Source organism: Rhinopithecus bieti, unplaced genomic scaffold (genome assembly GCF_001698545.2).
Source record: "Rhinopithecus bieti isolate Rb0 unplaced genomic scaffold, ASM169854v2 scaffold_19459, whole genome shotgun sequence".
NCBI classification, from domain to species: domain Eukaryota; kingdom Metazoa; phylum Chordata; class Mammalia; order Primates; family Cercopithecidae; genus Rhinopithecus; species Rhinopithecus bieti.
Window position 1 is genome coordinate 1357983 of NW_016809864.1, and position 16485 is coordinate 1374467.

Genomic DNA, 16485 nt, shown 5'->3' on the forward strand with positions numbered 1-16485 from the left:
TGATGATAGTCTTTTTGCCCTTCACGTGTCACATAGTTGCAGGTTCCCAGGGCTGTGCTGGCCACCTCTCTTGTCCTGGATAGGATGCACAGCCCAAGTGGCTAGCTGAAGCACAGAGACCTGGAATATCTCAGCTTCCCTAGAGGCTCTTTGCCTGTCTGACCAGTTTCTAAAAGCAACTCTCAAGTCCTTCCAGGGTCCCTGGGTAGCAGAATGATATAAAAGAGGCCAGGCTACCTCAAAGCCAAGGCATCCACTTTAGAAAAGCTTCCTTTGTGACTTTAAGAATTTCTTTCTGAAGGGTAGCTTTGGCCACTCATCTCACTACGGTTCCTGTTGCAAGGGAGCCATCTGGAATCATCCAGAAGTTTAGCTCCTCAAGCCCACTTCAGAAATCAGAACACAGCAATGTGCTTTGAATTTGAGTTAAAGGAAGTTACATGGTTTAGCAAGCAATTGAGGGCTTATGTGGTTCGTTTCAAGTTTTTTGCTTGTATCCAAAGAACATTCCAAGCTACCCCTTTGGATTCAAAGGTTTTCTTTCTTTTTTTTTTTCTCCACCAAGTAGACTTTTTAAAGGAGGCTGATCCTTTTCAGAAACTCCACCCTTTATTTTCCTTAAGGATTTGTCAAGGAAGTTCAAACAATTCTTACTGGCAAATCACTCCTAAATATTCATAGATTCATCAAAGAGCTGCTAAGTTCTTGCTATGTGCCAAATACTGTGTTAGCCTGGGGAGTGAAGAAATGAGCGAGCACACGCCCCTGCCTCTGGACCGCTCTTTTTACCTAGGGAGGTAAAATTTATTAGCAAGTAGGAAAATAGCAGGTTTGGTATCAACCCACAGTCAGAGCTCTGGAGGAAAGAAAGAGCATGCCGTGGCCAGGGGCTGAGGAGCGGTCCTCCTGCAGATAGAGTGATCCGAAGAGCTGCTCTGCAGAGGTGATCTGAGCTGAAACCTGGGGGCTGAGGAGGAGCCAGGAAGGCTAAAGCGATGAAGGAGGCACTTTCCAAACAGGGAACAGCACACGTCCGGTCCCTGAGATGCCACCAAGTGTGGCATGTTCAAGGAGCATAGTAAGTGAGGTGGGGCAGGGGCAGCGACAGGAGAGGACGGTGGCAGCGCTTTGCAGGCTGTGAGGAGGCATCTCACCATAACGCTGTTTCCCGTCTTGCTTTTATTTATTTATTTTTTTTGAGACGAGTCTCACTCTGTCACCCATGCTAGAGTGCAGTGGCATGATCTCGGCTCACTGCAACCTGCACCTCCCAGGTTCAAGTGATTCTCCTGCCTCTGCCTCTAGAGTAGCATGAGCCACCATGCCCAGCTGATTTTTAAAATTTTTTTGTATTTTTAATAGAGACTGAGTTTCCCCAGTCTTTTGGCCAGGCTGGTCCCAAACTCCTGAACTCGGGTGATCCACCCGACTTGGCCTCCCATAGTGCTGGGATTACAGGCATGATCCACCGTGCCCAGCCCCCTCTTGTATTTTAAAAATCACATCACTTTTTCTTTCTTTCAGCGTAATTGTTGAACATATTCTAGGTGTCAGGCTCTGAGCGAGATGCAAGACTAGATGGTGAACAAATAATATAAGACCAAAACAGCAAGGGTGCCACTGAGCCATGCCAGCTGAGAAGGGAAATTCATGTTGAAATGAAGGTCACTGGAGCTGTTGGGGTCCAGTGAGAACATTCAACTAGAACTTCGGGCTTAGGCTGAACCCACCCCACATGTAGGGGGACCTGATAGAAGCGGTGAAGAAGGAAAACTGTGGTGTCAGACCAACCGTGGGTCAAATCCCAACTCCAGCTGCATGACCTTGAGTGAGTCACTCACCCTCCCGGAGCCTCAGGTCCGTCATGGGTCTTGCCTCTCAGCTGTTGCCTAGAGAAGAGCGTGGCTGTGGAGTGACAAGCCCAGGGCCTGGCAGACATTAAGCGCTCAGGAAGCATTGTCTGAACAGAAATGGAGCAGTCTGGTATTTAAGGTGGGAAAGAAATAGGGTCTTTCATGATCTAAATCTACCAAAGCTTAATACCAGAGAAAAGAGAGTTAAGAACAGGATTTTTTGGTGAATATCAAAATCCAAGTGTAAGCGACTAGCCATCTGTATATAGTCATCTTGGAAGTGGTTATGAAACACCCGTATTTGCACGAGGTTTTATTTGTCCCCACATTGTTTCCCTGTTCCTTTGTAAAACCACAAGCAGTTTTTGTGTTTATCACTATTGGCCTTGAGGAAATAGAATATTTTGCTCTACTTTTTTGATGTGTATTACACATTAAAGAAAATACAATAGCATCTCCTACAATTTCAAAAGTAAAGGGAAAAGAATTTCCCATGATTTCATCACCCTAAACAAACAGTACTTAGACATCTTTTGTGCTCCTCCTAAAGAGAGTGTACCATGGTCTTGCTTTCATCCCTTCTTTTTTTCTTTTCGTCGTAGCACAAGAAGTTTTCATGTTGTCATAGTTTAAGTCTGATTTCTTATGGCCTCATAAAGGTTTATCTGGCATTTTCTTGCAAGTAGACATTTTGGTTGCTTCCGGTATTACATTATTTTTAACTAAACTATAATGAGCAGCTTCATGAATACAGTGTTTTTCTTTCTTTTGAATTATTTCTTTAGGATAAGTTCCCAGAAGTGGAATTTCTGGTCCAAAGGGTATGAACATGTTGTTTTCATGACTCTCTGCATATTGCCAAATTGCTTTCCCGATGGGTTGTGCCCACAGTAAACTGCTTTGGCACTCTTTTAAGAATGACTGACTTTCACAGCTACATGGCCTCAGTGGGCTTCTCACCTGAGTGACTGTCGCCTAAACTAGGCAGCTTGCACATGCAGCAAGGAAGCAGGAGGGTGAAAACCAAGCCTTTGTTCCAGGCCAGCTCCTGGGCTCAGCACATCACCAGTGCCATCCCGTTGTACCTGCATGGTGGGTGTCCCATTTCCACAGCATAAGCCTGGGCTTGGGCAATTCATGTGATTACCAAGCCCCAGCTTGAGCCACAGTGTGTCCAACTACAGAGCCACCCACCTTGCCCTGCTCATTGGACTGATTCCTCAGAGACTGTGAGTTTGTCAGAGTTTGCTTCCAGACTCAGTGAAGCAAAGAAACTGGAGAAATCTCTTTATGTTTTAGCTTGGTCAGCTGTCAGCCTTTTCACAATCTAACCTCTTCTTCCTGGGTCCGTCCTTCCTGATATTCTATGGAAGAATCTGAAAGAATAATAATTTCTTTTTCCTTTTTAATAATACTTTTAAATTTGCATCTTTATTTAACAAAGAAAAGCACTCAATAAAACCCTGGGTCCCAAGCCGTAAATCTTTTGGAGGTCAAGGAGTGTAGTTGCAAGAACAGAGAACTTAGAATCCAGTTATTCACTGAGTGACCTTGGGCAGGCTGCCTGTCATTGCTCGGCTTTGGTTTCCCCATCTGTAAAATAGGAACCACACAGGGTCATTAAAAGGCTTAAATGAGACGATACTGTACAGCTGGCGTAGTACCCGGCAGGCCATGGGGAATCAGAGAGTGGTTATTGTTTTGGGGGTGGTGGGGTGAATTTTATGGCTCTTATGCTCATAGTTTAGCTTTCTTTTGTGAATTCACAGAGTTGTGGGGCTGCCCAGTGTGCCTGTCAGGCCCTTATAACCACCGTGCCCCCACGGGAGCCCAGGTTTTGCGTCGAGTGGAGCTCCCTGCCCTGTGGGAATCGCCCCTCCTCACGTTCATGGGCATGGCTTCTCATGTGTCCTTCCTTCTCTCAGGAGTTGGGGCAGGAACCAGGAAAAACATTGAGGGATTTTATTGTACAGTCATCCCTCGGTATCCATGGGGAATTGGTTCTAGGACTCTCCCAAGGATACCAAAATCCACAGATGCTCAAGTCCCTTATATAAACAGCATAGTGTTTGCATATGACCTATACACATCCTCCTGTAGACTTTAAATCGTCTCTAGATTACTTATAATACAGAGTACAATGTAAATGCTATGTAATTATTTTTTTATACTGTCTTGATTAGGGAATAATAAGGAAAAAAATCTGTACAAGTTGAGTACAGATGCAACTTTTTTTTTTTTTAATTTTTTTGATCTACAGTTGGTTGAATCCACAGATATGGAACCCATGGATACAGAGAGCTGACTGTGTGTGTTTTATATTCTATTTTATATTTATGATGACGATTTTTATCCATGTGTTGTTTGCAGGGCAAAAGCAGATATTGGCCTATATTGGGAGCCAAATTCTGAACTTTTAAAGTATTTATTGGAAGGTTACAGTTTTTCAGAGTGATGGCCTGCAGAAAGCCACATGTTTCTGTTTTCTCAGTCAACCCGCTCTGGTCCTGCGTGAGTTATTTGCCTTCAGAACCCTGAGAGAAGTGGGGGTTTGGGCACAGAAATGAGCGTCTCTTTGACTTGGACCTGGCTGTCATGGGCCTTTTCCTTTCTTCCTCATCCTGGTGGTCAAGACTCCGTGGTCATGACTCCTTATCTGAGAGCTCAAGCTGCCAGATATTTCAAGTGACCACCCATGTCTTGGGCTTTCTGTACTTGGGCTGCCATGGATGTTTAAGTTTCTTGGTGCACTTGGTTAAGTGACACGTGTCATACGTTCCTGAGTTCACACCCAGCTCAGCCACTTAGCAGATGTGTGAGCTGAAATACCTCTGCCCCTTTCAGCTCTGTTTCTTCCTCCATAAACTCTTCAAGTTACAAGAAGGTGCCCACAGTTCCTGCCACCCCATAGTTGCTTAATAGAAGTTCTTTTGAATTTTTTAATGGAACTACACTTCTTTTTCTTCTGATTGTTACAGATGTCTTGACGAAGACTGTACTTTTAAAAACTGTTAACAGTCAGATACGAATGGTACCACCACCACCATCATCATTGTAACATAAGAGCTGATCTTTCTCCAGTGGTTTCTGGTTTACAGAGGACTGCACTGTCTTAGCATAGGGCCAGGAGATAGGATTGCTCTTCCAGTTTCAACATTAGGAAATTGTTCCAAGGTCTCCCACTGGTTAGGGCCCAAGGCAGCACTGGGTGTAAGCAGGCAGGCTGACCAGCTCCTCGTTGCCTGGGGTATGAGGAGGCAGTGTGAGTGCACCTCTTTTCAGACAGTAATTTGGCCCCTTTCTAGTTTTGGGAGGCACACCGCTGTATAGAGGCCACCTCCCCTCACCTAGGTCCACACTGCAGCCCTCAGAGCCATGAACAAGAAGACCCAAAGGCGCACTGGGATTCACCTTTGCAGCTCCGTAGTGGTGACAGCAGTTTGTCCCCGCCACCCTACTGTGCTGGCTGCTTTCCCTCCTGCGTTATCTCAGAACCTCCTAGCAGGCCTGCGAGCTATCATGCCCATTTTACAGATGAGGAAGAGGAAGCTCACAGAAGTCAGGGGACTTGCCCAACTTAGTGCAGCTGGGAATCCGATGTAGACCTCGTGTGTCTGACTCTGGAGCTGTCCCCATCGGGCACTGCACTCTCAGTCAGGCCCAGCAGCTGTGCATCAGGGAGAGAGGCCTGCAGGTGGCCTCTTCTGTGGACTGCCCCTCTGCTTCCTGGCTCTGGTTGGTGGGCAAGCTTGTTTTGGGGCTGGAGGCTGCTTTCTGCACACACTCCTCCGGCAGCTGGGACTCTGCTTTGTTTCTGCTCTCTGAAAGTACCTGGTGGCCACACAATTCTGACCAGACACCGCTTCCATGGTCAGGAATCCCTGTGCTGGTGGATCGTCTCTGCCCCTGTTCTGCCGGCTGGGAGAGCCTGAGGGGCATTCTCGGAACCAGGATCACTGCAGAACACTCACTGTTGTAAGACTAAGGGACCGGGAGTTGAAGAGACTCACCGGGGGTAGGATTTTCCTCCGGTCTCAGGCCCTGCAGCCCACAGGCATTTCATTTCACCCTCTTCTGTCTGCCCCACCCCCATATTCAGTAGATAGAACCTTGAAACGCTTTTGGAGTGTTTGGGTTTTCCAGAGCCCATGCTGGTTTGGTTGGGACAGACTTAGTGTCTAGCCCTTGCTGGAAGCATGGCGTGGGGCAGGTCACTTCACCTTCTTAGGTCTCAGTTGCCCAGTGTGTGAAATGGGGCTGACTGCTGGGCAGGGCTATTATGAAGGTCACCTGATACTTGGGGACAAGGTCCTGGCAGATGACAGGTGCTCAGTTAAGTAGAGTAACCCAAACCTGAACCTCTGGATAACTGAAAACAGGTTACTCTGCCTTTGAATTTTTTTTTTTTTTTTTTTTTTTGTCTTGTTATAAAAGCAAGAACCAGAATCACAACACCCAAAGTGGTGGGCTTTATCGTGCTTCTTTTTTTTTTAATAGAGAGTCATTGTGTCATTTCTTGATGTGGGGCATCTCACTAAAATGACTCTGCAATCTCACTCTTCTCTGCTCTCTGAACTGTTGGTCCAGGCCATCCGGGTATTCTTCATGCTGCGTTCCCTGTCACTGCAATTGCGAGGGGAGCCGGAGACACAGTTGCCGCTGACTCGGGAGGAGGACCTGATCAAGACCGATGATGTCCTGGATCTGAGTGAGTTGGCTGCTCTGAGTCACAGCAGGGGGCTGGGGTACATGGGACACGGGACACCACTCTGCTGATTCACATGCCACTGGGAGGGTCAGTGTGCCACCTGCATTTTGTACTGTCGTTGAGCTGTGACCTTGAGCCAGCAATGTGCATGTCCCATGCAGGTTTTGAAGAAAAGGCCCCTGGGTTCTCTGAGGTCAGTTTGAAGGTTCTGCTGTCACAACCAGCTGGTTCTCTAAAAAGTATCTGCAGAGCAACTGGGGGCTCAAGCAAGGGTGAACAAACTCCAGGGTTCCTGCCCTCCCTGTAAACATAGTGGCATCAGTTTGGTTGGTTTTGTATATTAAGCATTTTCTATATGATTCCAATGATAAAAGTGTTCTGCTGCTGAAGAAAGAAACTTATAAAAAGCAAATCACCTGTGTTTAGGTAAGGATGAAGGTTTTGGAGGCTGGAGAACCATGTGCTCAGCCTGTAACCTTGAGCTACTTGTTCTGCTGTGTAGTGCCTCATTGTTCTCTTCTGCAGCATGAGGCTGAGCTTTAAAGGAGACAATGGACATAAAGCCTAACCATGTTCCTGGAACCCCTCTGATATTTGTATAGCTTTCTCTTTCCTCCATATTACAGGGCACAGGCACTCTAATGGAGCAGCATGGTTTTCTGTTTCTTAAGGGCATTGTGGTATATTAGGAGTCTTTGGTTGTAAGAGACAGAAAACCCAACTTAGGCCAACTTAAGGAAAAGAGAGGGAAATTGGCTGATGTCACTGGGAAGTCCAGGAGTAAGCTACCTTCAGGCATGGCTGGATCCAGGTGCTCAGACAGTGTCCTCAGGAAGCTGCCCTCCTCCATCTCTCAACTCTGCTTTCCTCTGTTCATCCTCAGGAGGGCTCTCACCAGGTAGTGGCAAGATGGCCATCAACAGCCCCAAGATTTGTTCAGCCAAATCTGATGGAAAGACAGCTTCTTTTTCCCTTTAATTCTCTAAAAGTCTGGGTAGAGCTGTTATTGGCCTAGCTTGGGCCACGTGACCATCCCTGAACCAGCCAGTGGTCGGAGGAATGTGACTCACTGATTGTCTAAGCTGGGGTTGCATGCCCAGCCCTGGAGCTGGGAGGGAGGGCCAGTTATTTTTGAACCCCATCACCTGAGAGAGGGAAGAGGCGGCCCTCAAAGGAAAATCACCGAAGAAGGGATGGTGGCTGGGTGGGCAGAAACAGCATAGGGCCACTCTCTGTAGCATTGTTGTTGCTGTTTTAAATCAGCTTTATTAAGGTATAATTTACATACAAAAAAATTACCCAAGTGTTAGTGTATAATTCAATGAGTTTTGACAAAACTATAGAGTTGTGATCTAGACCCTGCTTTGTATTCCCTTGAACAAATGACTAGACCCCCACAGCCTCCATTTCCTCTCTTGTAAAATGAGACGGTCTTTCTTAAAGTACAGAATTATGTTCAGGATTGAATGAAATAGAATACAAAATATCACATGACCAAGCATAGTGCCTACCATGTAACTGTACTCAGCAAACTGTAGTCAGTATTGCAGGAGGTCATGCATGTGAAGAGCATAGCATGCTGCCTGACACATAGAGGTTCTCAGTGAATGAGTATTGTGTGTTACCTGGTTGTCTAGTTTCTTTTTCTGACCTTCTTGTTTACGTTTTATCTTTCCCTTTCTTGGAAGAATAAAGCAGCTGTGATGTCTTTCTGCCCGCTGCCCATCTCCTTTGGCCCTTTCACCCTTGAGAAATGACCACAGGGATTTCTCTAAGGGTTTAAATTGATCAACTTGACTGCAAAGAATCATAACCAGTCTTTCTCTGATTTGATTCAAGGAGAGAAAGAGCTTGCTTTGGGTGAGGTGTGGGGGTGGGAAGGGGACACTTCATCAGGGCAGCAAAAATGTTTGCACCCGTGAAATGGAATTAAATTTTATGCTGGGAATTCACATTCCTTCCCTCCTCCCCCTAGGAATGGCCTGCTGGAGTAAAGATTAAAAGTTTTTTCACTTATCAATTTTAATTGATTAGATTGCTAGTTGAGATCACTTAACTGAGCCTTTTTGGGTAGTTGGCCATTAAGAAAGTAATGGCTGTTTGTCTTTGCCCAGCCTGATTGCAAATTATGTCTTTTGCTAAGGGGGGTGACATTCAGAAAATACTAGGGATTATGGAAGCACATGGTGCTAGAATAAGATATACCTGTGCTGTTGGTTTGTTGTTTTTGTTTTTTTGTTTTGTTTTGTTTTGAGGGAGGGATTGTAAATGCTAGAGCTTCTCCTCACCTTCCTTTGAGGGGGAAAATCACCCTACTCTGCAATCTGACCAAATGCCTTCTATGTATACAAAATACAGGTGAAGGACAGGTGAAGCCATTCTTGCTTGCTGCATGGCTGGAAGCTGGGCATGTTTTTGTCTCCCTGATGAACTTGAGAAAGCTGACTCAGGGAGAAATGTTAGGGACTGCTCACTGTTTACCTGACTCGATGTGGTCTGGTAGGCTTAAAGGAGTGCTGTCTCCACACAGCAGGAAGAGGTGGCATAAAGCAAGTTCACTGCCCTTGTCACACTTCAATGAGAAATTATAGCATGAAGGATATTCCCCAGAAGCCACCACAAGTGCTTGCTGACCAGCAGCAGGTCTCTCGGCTGGGTGTGACAGCCAAGCTCTGGCATAAAAGGTGGCTGCTCATGGGGACCATCAAAGAAGTGGCCACCACTCAGGAAAGAGGCAAACTGGTCATGCTTCAAGTGAAGTCTGTTTTGTTTTTCACTAGAGAGGAAAGTGGCAGAGGGCAGAGGTCAGGAACTGGCAGCAACATGTGCCACATCTGCTGGAGTGATGGGGGGCTGGGGTGGGAAGGAAGAGAGAGAGGGAGGAAGGGAGGGAGGGAAGTGGAAGGAAGTTGAAGGGAGGGAGAGATTGGAGGAAGAAAGGGGAAGGGAGGGAAGGGAAGAGGGGAGGAAGTAGATAAAAGAGTCGATTTCTAGAGAAAATAGCATCATGAATCTCCATACACCCAGCCCTCAGCTTCAACAGTTTTTACCATTTAGCTAAGTTTTGTTTTATCTGCCCTTCCATCTGTCTATTTAAAATATACCATCCACCCACACAGTGTGTTAAAGCAAACGGAAGACTAGAAATACCTCTCTCTAACAGAGAAGTACTTTGTATTATTCCTTTTAATGGAATTGGTTGCCACCATTTGCAAACCGAGTGCTTCCCCAGCCGCAGCTGCTGCTTTGGGCTGGAGGCCAGGGTGCAGGGGCCTATAGACAGGGCCTGTGCTCACCCGTGTGCTGCCGCCCTGGTCTTATTGACATTTGATTTTGCAGCCGCTGGCATTGTTGGAGTAATCAGCTTTGTAATCTTCCTGAGTCTTCATGCCTGTGAGGCTTAGTAGCCTTACCTTTGAAATGGTTCTAGGGCTGAATGTGGTGACTCGCACCTGTAATCTCAACACTTTCGGAGGCCGAGGTGGGAAGATCACTTGAGCTCAGGAGTTCAAGACCAGCCAGAGCAACATAGCGAGACCTTGTCTCTACTAAAATCCAAAATAAATTAGCCAGTCATGGTGGCAGATACCTGTAGTTCCAGATACTTGAGGGGCTGAGGTGGGAGGATCTCTTGAACCTGGGAGGTCGAGGCTGCAGTGAACCCTGATTATGTCACTGCACGCCAGCCTGGGCGACAGAGTGAGAACCCTCTTTCAAAAAAATAAAACCAGAACCAAAACATGGTTCTAAAAGACTTTCCACGGAGCTCAAATGAGATAACATGTAAAGCTCACAGCGCCATGCTTGGCACTTAGTAGGTACTCAGTGAGTGGGAGCTGGCTACTTCCCTGCTGCAGCTGCTGAACACACAAGCTGAAACTCATCCTGCTGGGCTCCACGGGGCTGGCATTTTCTGCTTAAGCAACACTGTGAGAACAGTATCCTGAGACATTCAGGTCATCACTCGGATGATGGCGCTGTTTTGAGGATGAAGAAAGATGGCTCTAGCTGCTTTGGCCAGAGGAAGGGAGCTGTACCCCTTCTAGGCTGTGAGACTCACTCACTCACTCCAGTGTGCCTCCTGACCAAGGACAAGCAGGGTTTCAGGAGAAACCACAGATTCCTTGGGATTGACCTCAGAGCCTCCTTAAAGGATTCTTGCCTGTTTCCAAATATCATGAGCAACCATAGTAGGGAGAAATCTGTCCATTATCCATACACCCCAAAGAGACACCTGGCAACCAGGCGTGTTCAGTGTCCAGTTTCCTTTCAGCCTATTCATATGGGTACCTGACATTCACATAGTTGCAGCTATAGCATGTGCTACTTGTATCTAACTTGTATTCTGATTTCTAAAATCCATTTGTGAAGCCCATTCAATGAAGACCCACTCATGCGTTCAGCTATTTATTGAGCACCTGCTGTATGCCAGTCACAGTGCTAGGAGCTGTGATGTGAGAGTGAGCAAAAGCCAGACTTCGCTTCTGTTCTTGAGGTGTTTCCAGTTGTGGGGGGAGGGGGAGGATGGAGGGAGCGACCACGAACAGGTAAGTTAAGTAAATGCATGATCACAGACTGATTGGGATGGCTCTGTAGAGGTGACGAGCAGGGTCCATGCTAGAGAATAACCGGGAAGAAAATCCTCACGGGCTGGTTAGGGAAGACCTCTCTGAAGAGGTGCTGTGCCAGGAGGGATCAGAAGCTTCTACGAGAAAGCACGGAAATGAAGACTGCGTTTTAAGTATGGCAGAGGTGAGGCTGAGGTGAGAGAGAGCATGCCATGTTCCAGGGTCCTCACCGAAACTGGGGTGGCCGGCACACAAGTAACAAGAGCGGGTCAGTGGCTGGGAAGAGCCAGATCTCAACTCCAGGGCTTTCTCACAGAGACATCTGTCTTAAACGGACACTTCTACAGCTGGCACTGCCTGATCAGATGGTCCCAGCAGGGGCCTCCCAGTTGCACTGGGGGCTAGAAAGGCCATGCAGCAGGGTGGTGAGGAGCATGGACTCAGAGGCCAGACTGTGCCGGATGGAAGTCCCAGCTTTGCTGCTTTCTGTTTGCCAGCTGTATTACCTTAAGGGAACAATCTCCCGGCGCTTCAGTTTCCACAGCTGTGAAACAGGACTTGCTGGGAGGAGTAGATGAGTATTATCTGTGCTGTGCCTAGAACAGTGCCTGACAGAATTGCAGATAGGCCATTTAGGAGGCTGTGGCAGGGGCCGGGGTCAGTGCTAATGGGCAAAGAGGGACGGGACAGTCTCGGTACAGCATTTTGTGACAGTTCACAGTGGTGTTGCTGCAGAGCTCGGTTAACTCTGAGGTTCTGAGCTTGGGGCAGTCCAGGTGGCAGGGGCTGGGAGGATGGTGATTCTGTCATCAGCAGGGCTGATCCTGGAGGAGGAGCTGGTTCCAAGCAGAAGGTGCTGAGGTTGATGGGGCGGCCAGGTGAGAAGTGCTGTGAAGGAGCTTGGTGGGGATGTCCAGGGGATGTGGGGGCAGGCCGGAAGCCTCCTCGCTACTTCATAGATTCAGAACTCTTGTGTTTAGTAGCCTGCGTGATACTCTGTTGTCTGAGACTTCTGACATAATCATTGTGCAGTTTTGGGTCATTTTTACTCTTGCCTGGCATAACCTAGCTGGCTCTTCCTTGAAAGATCCTCACGAAAGGGTGTTAGATCACGTGGTGTGTAAGGGAAGTCCCAAAACCTGCAGAGAAACATCTGTGAATAAGCAGACCTCTGTACACTGGATCTGAGCACTCTCCCAGGCTTGGACACACTTCCCAAAGTCTGGGGGCCTGGAAAATACTCATCAAGTACAGAACAGTAGGCCCCAGCCCTTAGGATTTCATAGCCCAGAAAATCATCAAAACAAAAATAAAACAAAGCTTTTGGGGACAGATCGCCAACTTTTGTTTTGTTTGTTTACCAAGTAGTTATTTTTTAGAAAAGCATTTATGAACAATCATTTCATAAAAGACATTATTATTACCTTTAATATTGTTAATATTGAGTAGGTAGCACGTCATTTCGGAACGAGGGCCAGTCTTTCCAGGAGACAGTAGTGGCAACTGTGTACCCACATACTGTGCTTTAATGAGGAGTGGGTTTTTTGTTGTTGTGGTGGTGGGTGGTTTTTTTTGTTTGTTTGTTTGTTTTAAAAAAAAAAAAAGCAAGTGCACACCAATTACTCTAGTAAAAGCCAATGTTTTTGTCTTTCCTAGCTCACAGTCTTGTGGGGAAGGCAAACCCCAATCATGGCAGCACAGATCAAAGTCAGATGGCCACCGTGTTTCCTGTTCTAAGAGCAGGTGACGGGGTTAACCTGGTTGGAGGTCAGAGAGGCTTCTAAGGGAAGGGCCCATTTGAGGGCTGCAAGGGGGTATGGGTGCCGAGAAGTGGCACAGAAGAAGCAAAGGCCCTGGGGCCGATGGGGATTTGGGGAAGATGAGAGATGGCAGTGTGGACACAGGGTCGGGGAGTGGGAGGGTGGAGGTGGTCGGCAAGGTAAGGCTGGGTAGGAAGCCATGCAGGCCCTGTGGACGTGTCAAGCGTTCAGGGTTCTGTTTTAAAAACAGTGAGAAAAGTTCTTACCTGGCTGATATGATCAGATTGGTAACTCACAAGGCCCTCTCTGGCCTCAGTGGAAGAGATTTATGGGTCAGGGCAGCATTACAGCAGGGAGCCCCATTGGGAGGCCAGACCTGCGAGGCATGAACTACAGAAGTGGTGTCCATAAGCTGGCATCCACACCGGGCTTGCATACTCTGGTTTGCTTCAGAGGCTTGTCTTGAGTGCTGCTGTGTCCACTCTGTGGCCTAGGTACAGGAGCTTTTATTGCACAGAGGTCCATCCTGTTGGATCCGGCTTGTTCTCCAAACCGTGGTACCTTTGAAGCTAATTATTAACAACAACCCAACTATTTGGGTTGTATTCACCTCCTGGCAAGGCAGGCCACTGTGGACCTTCCCTTTGCTCTCCTTTTGGCTGTTTCCAGGCCAGGACTTGCCTGTTTAAAAGTCAGGCTGAGGGTATGGAGGAAGCCTTGGGTCCCAGACAAATGCAGACTGAATCTCAGCCATGTTTCTTCCTAGCCATGTGGCCTTGGACAAAAGTATTCCCCTCTCTGTGCTTTAGTTCCTTCATTAATTAAATGAGAGCAGTGATGCCCATCTTTGTGGGATTATTGTAAGGCAGAACAATAAGGTGGATATAGAGGTTGCGAACGGCTAGTCCTCAGGGAGGTGGACCCACAGATGTAGCTTCGTGGCCAGTAAAGCATTTGCAAGCAAATTTTATGTTAGTTGCTAACATTTTAAAATCAGGATATTTTATCGTAAAAACCTAACTGTCGCCTTGAATATGAGACGGTGACAGTCTGTCCACGCAGAGTCTGCATCCCCACAGGCAGCAGCAGTCAGTTGCTCCTCTTCATGGGGGTGAACCCTTGTCCCAGCTGCCAGAGTCTCTGCCGAACTCCAGACCTGTGTACTCAGCTACCTGCTCAGCGTTTCTTGGTTACCACAAACACAAGACATGAGCTTTCCCAAAAAACCTGCCTCCCTGCAGGCTTCCAGACTCAGTTGGTGGCAGTTCCATGCTGGTGGCAACAACCACAGGCTCATCCCTGACTCCCCCCTCTCTCTCAAGGTCAACTTCCAGTTGGTCAGCAGACCTATTCAGCTCCTCCTGCAAAATACAGTCAGCCCTATGTGTTCTCAAGTTCTGCATCCAAAGATTCAACCAACCACAGATTGAAAACATTTCTATTTTTATTTAATTTTTAAAATTTATTTATTTTTTGAGACGGAGTTTCGCTCTTTCGTCTGGGCCGGAGTGCAGAGACACAATCTCGGCTTGCTGCAACCTCCATCCCCCAGGTTCAAGCAATTCTCATGCCTAAGCCTCCCAAGTAGCTGGGAGTACAGGTGCATGCCACCACATCCGGCTATTTTTTTTTTTTTTTGTATTTTTAGCAGAGACAGGGTTTCACCATGTTGGCCATGCTGGTCTCAAACTCCTGGCCTCAAGCAATCCGCCTGCCTTGGTATCCCAAAGTGCTGGGATTACAGGCATGAGCCATTGTGCCTGGCCATTTATTTATTTTGAGACAGGGTTTCACTGTGTTGCCCAGGATGGAGTACAGTGGTGCAATCATGGCTCACTACAGTCCCAACTTCCCAGGCTCTGGTGATTCTCCCACCTCAGCTTCCCAAGTAACTCGGACTGCAGGCACGCACCACCATACCCGGCTATGTTTTTGTATTTTTTGTAGAGACAGTGTTTCTCTGTGTTGCCCAGGCTGGTCTCAAACTCCTGGTCTCAAGCAATCCACCCACCTTGGCCTCCCCAAATACTGGGATTATAGGCATGAGCCACTGTGTCTGGCTTTTTGTTATTACTACTTTTTTTTTTTTTTTTTTTTTTTTTTTTGATACAAGTTCTCACTTTGTCATCCAGGTTAGAGTACAGTGGTGCAATCATAGCTCACTGCAGCCTCCAACTCCCAGGCTCAAGCAGTCCTACTGCCTCAGCCTCCTGAGTAACTGAGATCACAGGTGCGTGCCACCATGCCCAGCTAATTTTTTAAAAAATATTTTATAGAGACAGAGTCTCACTATGTTTGAGACCAGGCTGGTCTTAAATTCCTGAGCTTAAGTGATCCTCCTGCCTCAGCCTCCCAAAGTACCAGGATTACAGGCATGAGCCACCATACCTAGACTGAAAATATTTTTAAAAAACAACAACAAAAAAAAATACAGCCTCCCAAGGTACAGGGATTACATTCATGAGCCATTGCACCCAGCTGTGCCATTATCTTTTACCTGAATTATTGCAGTAGTCTCTTGCCCAGTCACTAGCTTCGGCTTTGTATCCTAGAGTTTATTCTCAGCAGCATGAACTGTCTTCCTTTTAAAGTAAAAACCTGATCGTGTTACTCATTTGTTCAAAGTGGGCTTCCATCCCAGTCTGAATAAAAAACAGAGACCTTTACCCCTGAGCCTGATCACCTCCCTGTCTCTGCTTCCTTGCTCTTCTTCAAACATACCTGGCATGTGCCCATCTCAGAGTCTTTGCTCTGACGGTGCCTTCTCACCAACCCCAACCTGCAAACCACTTGTTCCCCGGAACAAATACACTGGAGGGCACCACGAGGCCCATCAAAGCTCACATGCGAAAACCATACCCCAAATTCTTGCTCTATGTTTGAAATCCTGACCACATCGCCCTCTTTGTTTATTCTTTATTTGTGTATGAATATGAATATCATAAAGATTCTTCAGGATCCCACCTCCTAGCATTCTGCGTGCTTCACCCCAACTTTTTTGCAGACAAGAGCTTTTAGGCAGAGTGGAAGTCCCTAGCTATTTTCATCGGATTGCCTGGAGATTAGTTTCCAGCAAAAGTATTATGAAGCTCCCCAAGCAAGTATGTGGTTTGACTGTCAGTCCGTGAAAATGTGAGCTCATTGATTTGTTTCTCTTGCAAAACCAGTACTAGTTTTGTGGTCGTGTCTGTCAGTTCTGGAAAATTCTCTATGTTGGCTTATTTTGCTGATGGCCCCGGCGTTGTCATGTGCCTCTCATCCTAGTGAAAATGAGAAAGTGGCATAAATGAGAAAGACAATGAAAAACAAATCCAGAATGCGGAACATTCTAGAAGACAGCTGACCTTAGTTTTTTAAGAATGTAAATGTTGTGGAAGACCAAAAAAGGGGGAGGAAGGTAGGGGTACTGTTTCTAGATAATTGAAACAAAGAAACATGACAGTTGTCAGCCTGGATTGATCTTGGATTGAGAGGGAAAAGTAGCCTTAAAGGACATTTTTCTGCAAACTGAAAAAATTTGCATATGGATTGTGATTGAGTGATATAATTGAGGTCAATATTACATTTCTTTTTTCTTTTTTTTTTTTTTTTTAAGA

General features: G+C 46.7%; 1 protein-coding gene across 9 annotated transcripts in view; it reads left to right on the plus strand.

Annotated features, from left to right (window-relative positions):
- The window catches only part of CLEC16A (C-type lectin domain containing 16A), a 238974-nt gene that overhangs the window by 108246 nt on the left and 114243 nt on the right, over positions 1-16485 (plus strand). For all 9 annotated transcript variants that reach the window (XM_017890673.1, XM_017890666.1, XM_017890669.1 and 6 more), the window contains one exon: positions 6441-6561. In XM_017890673.1, the coding sequence (XP_017746162.1) occupies positions 6441-6561 (121 nt within the window). The remainder of the gene's footprint in view (positions 1-6440; positions 6562-16485) is intronic.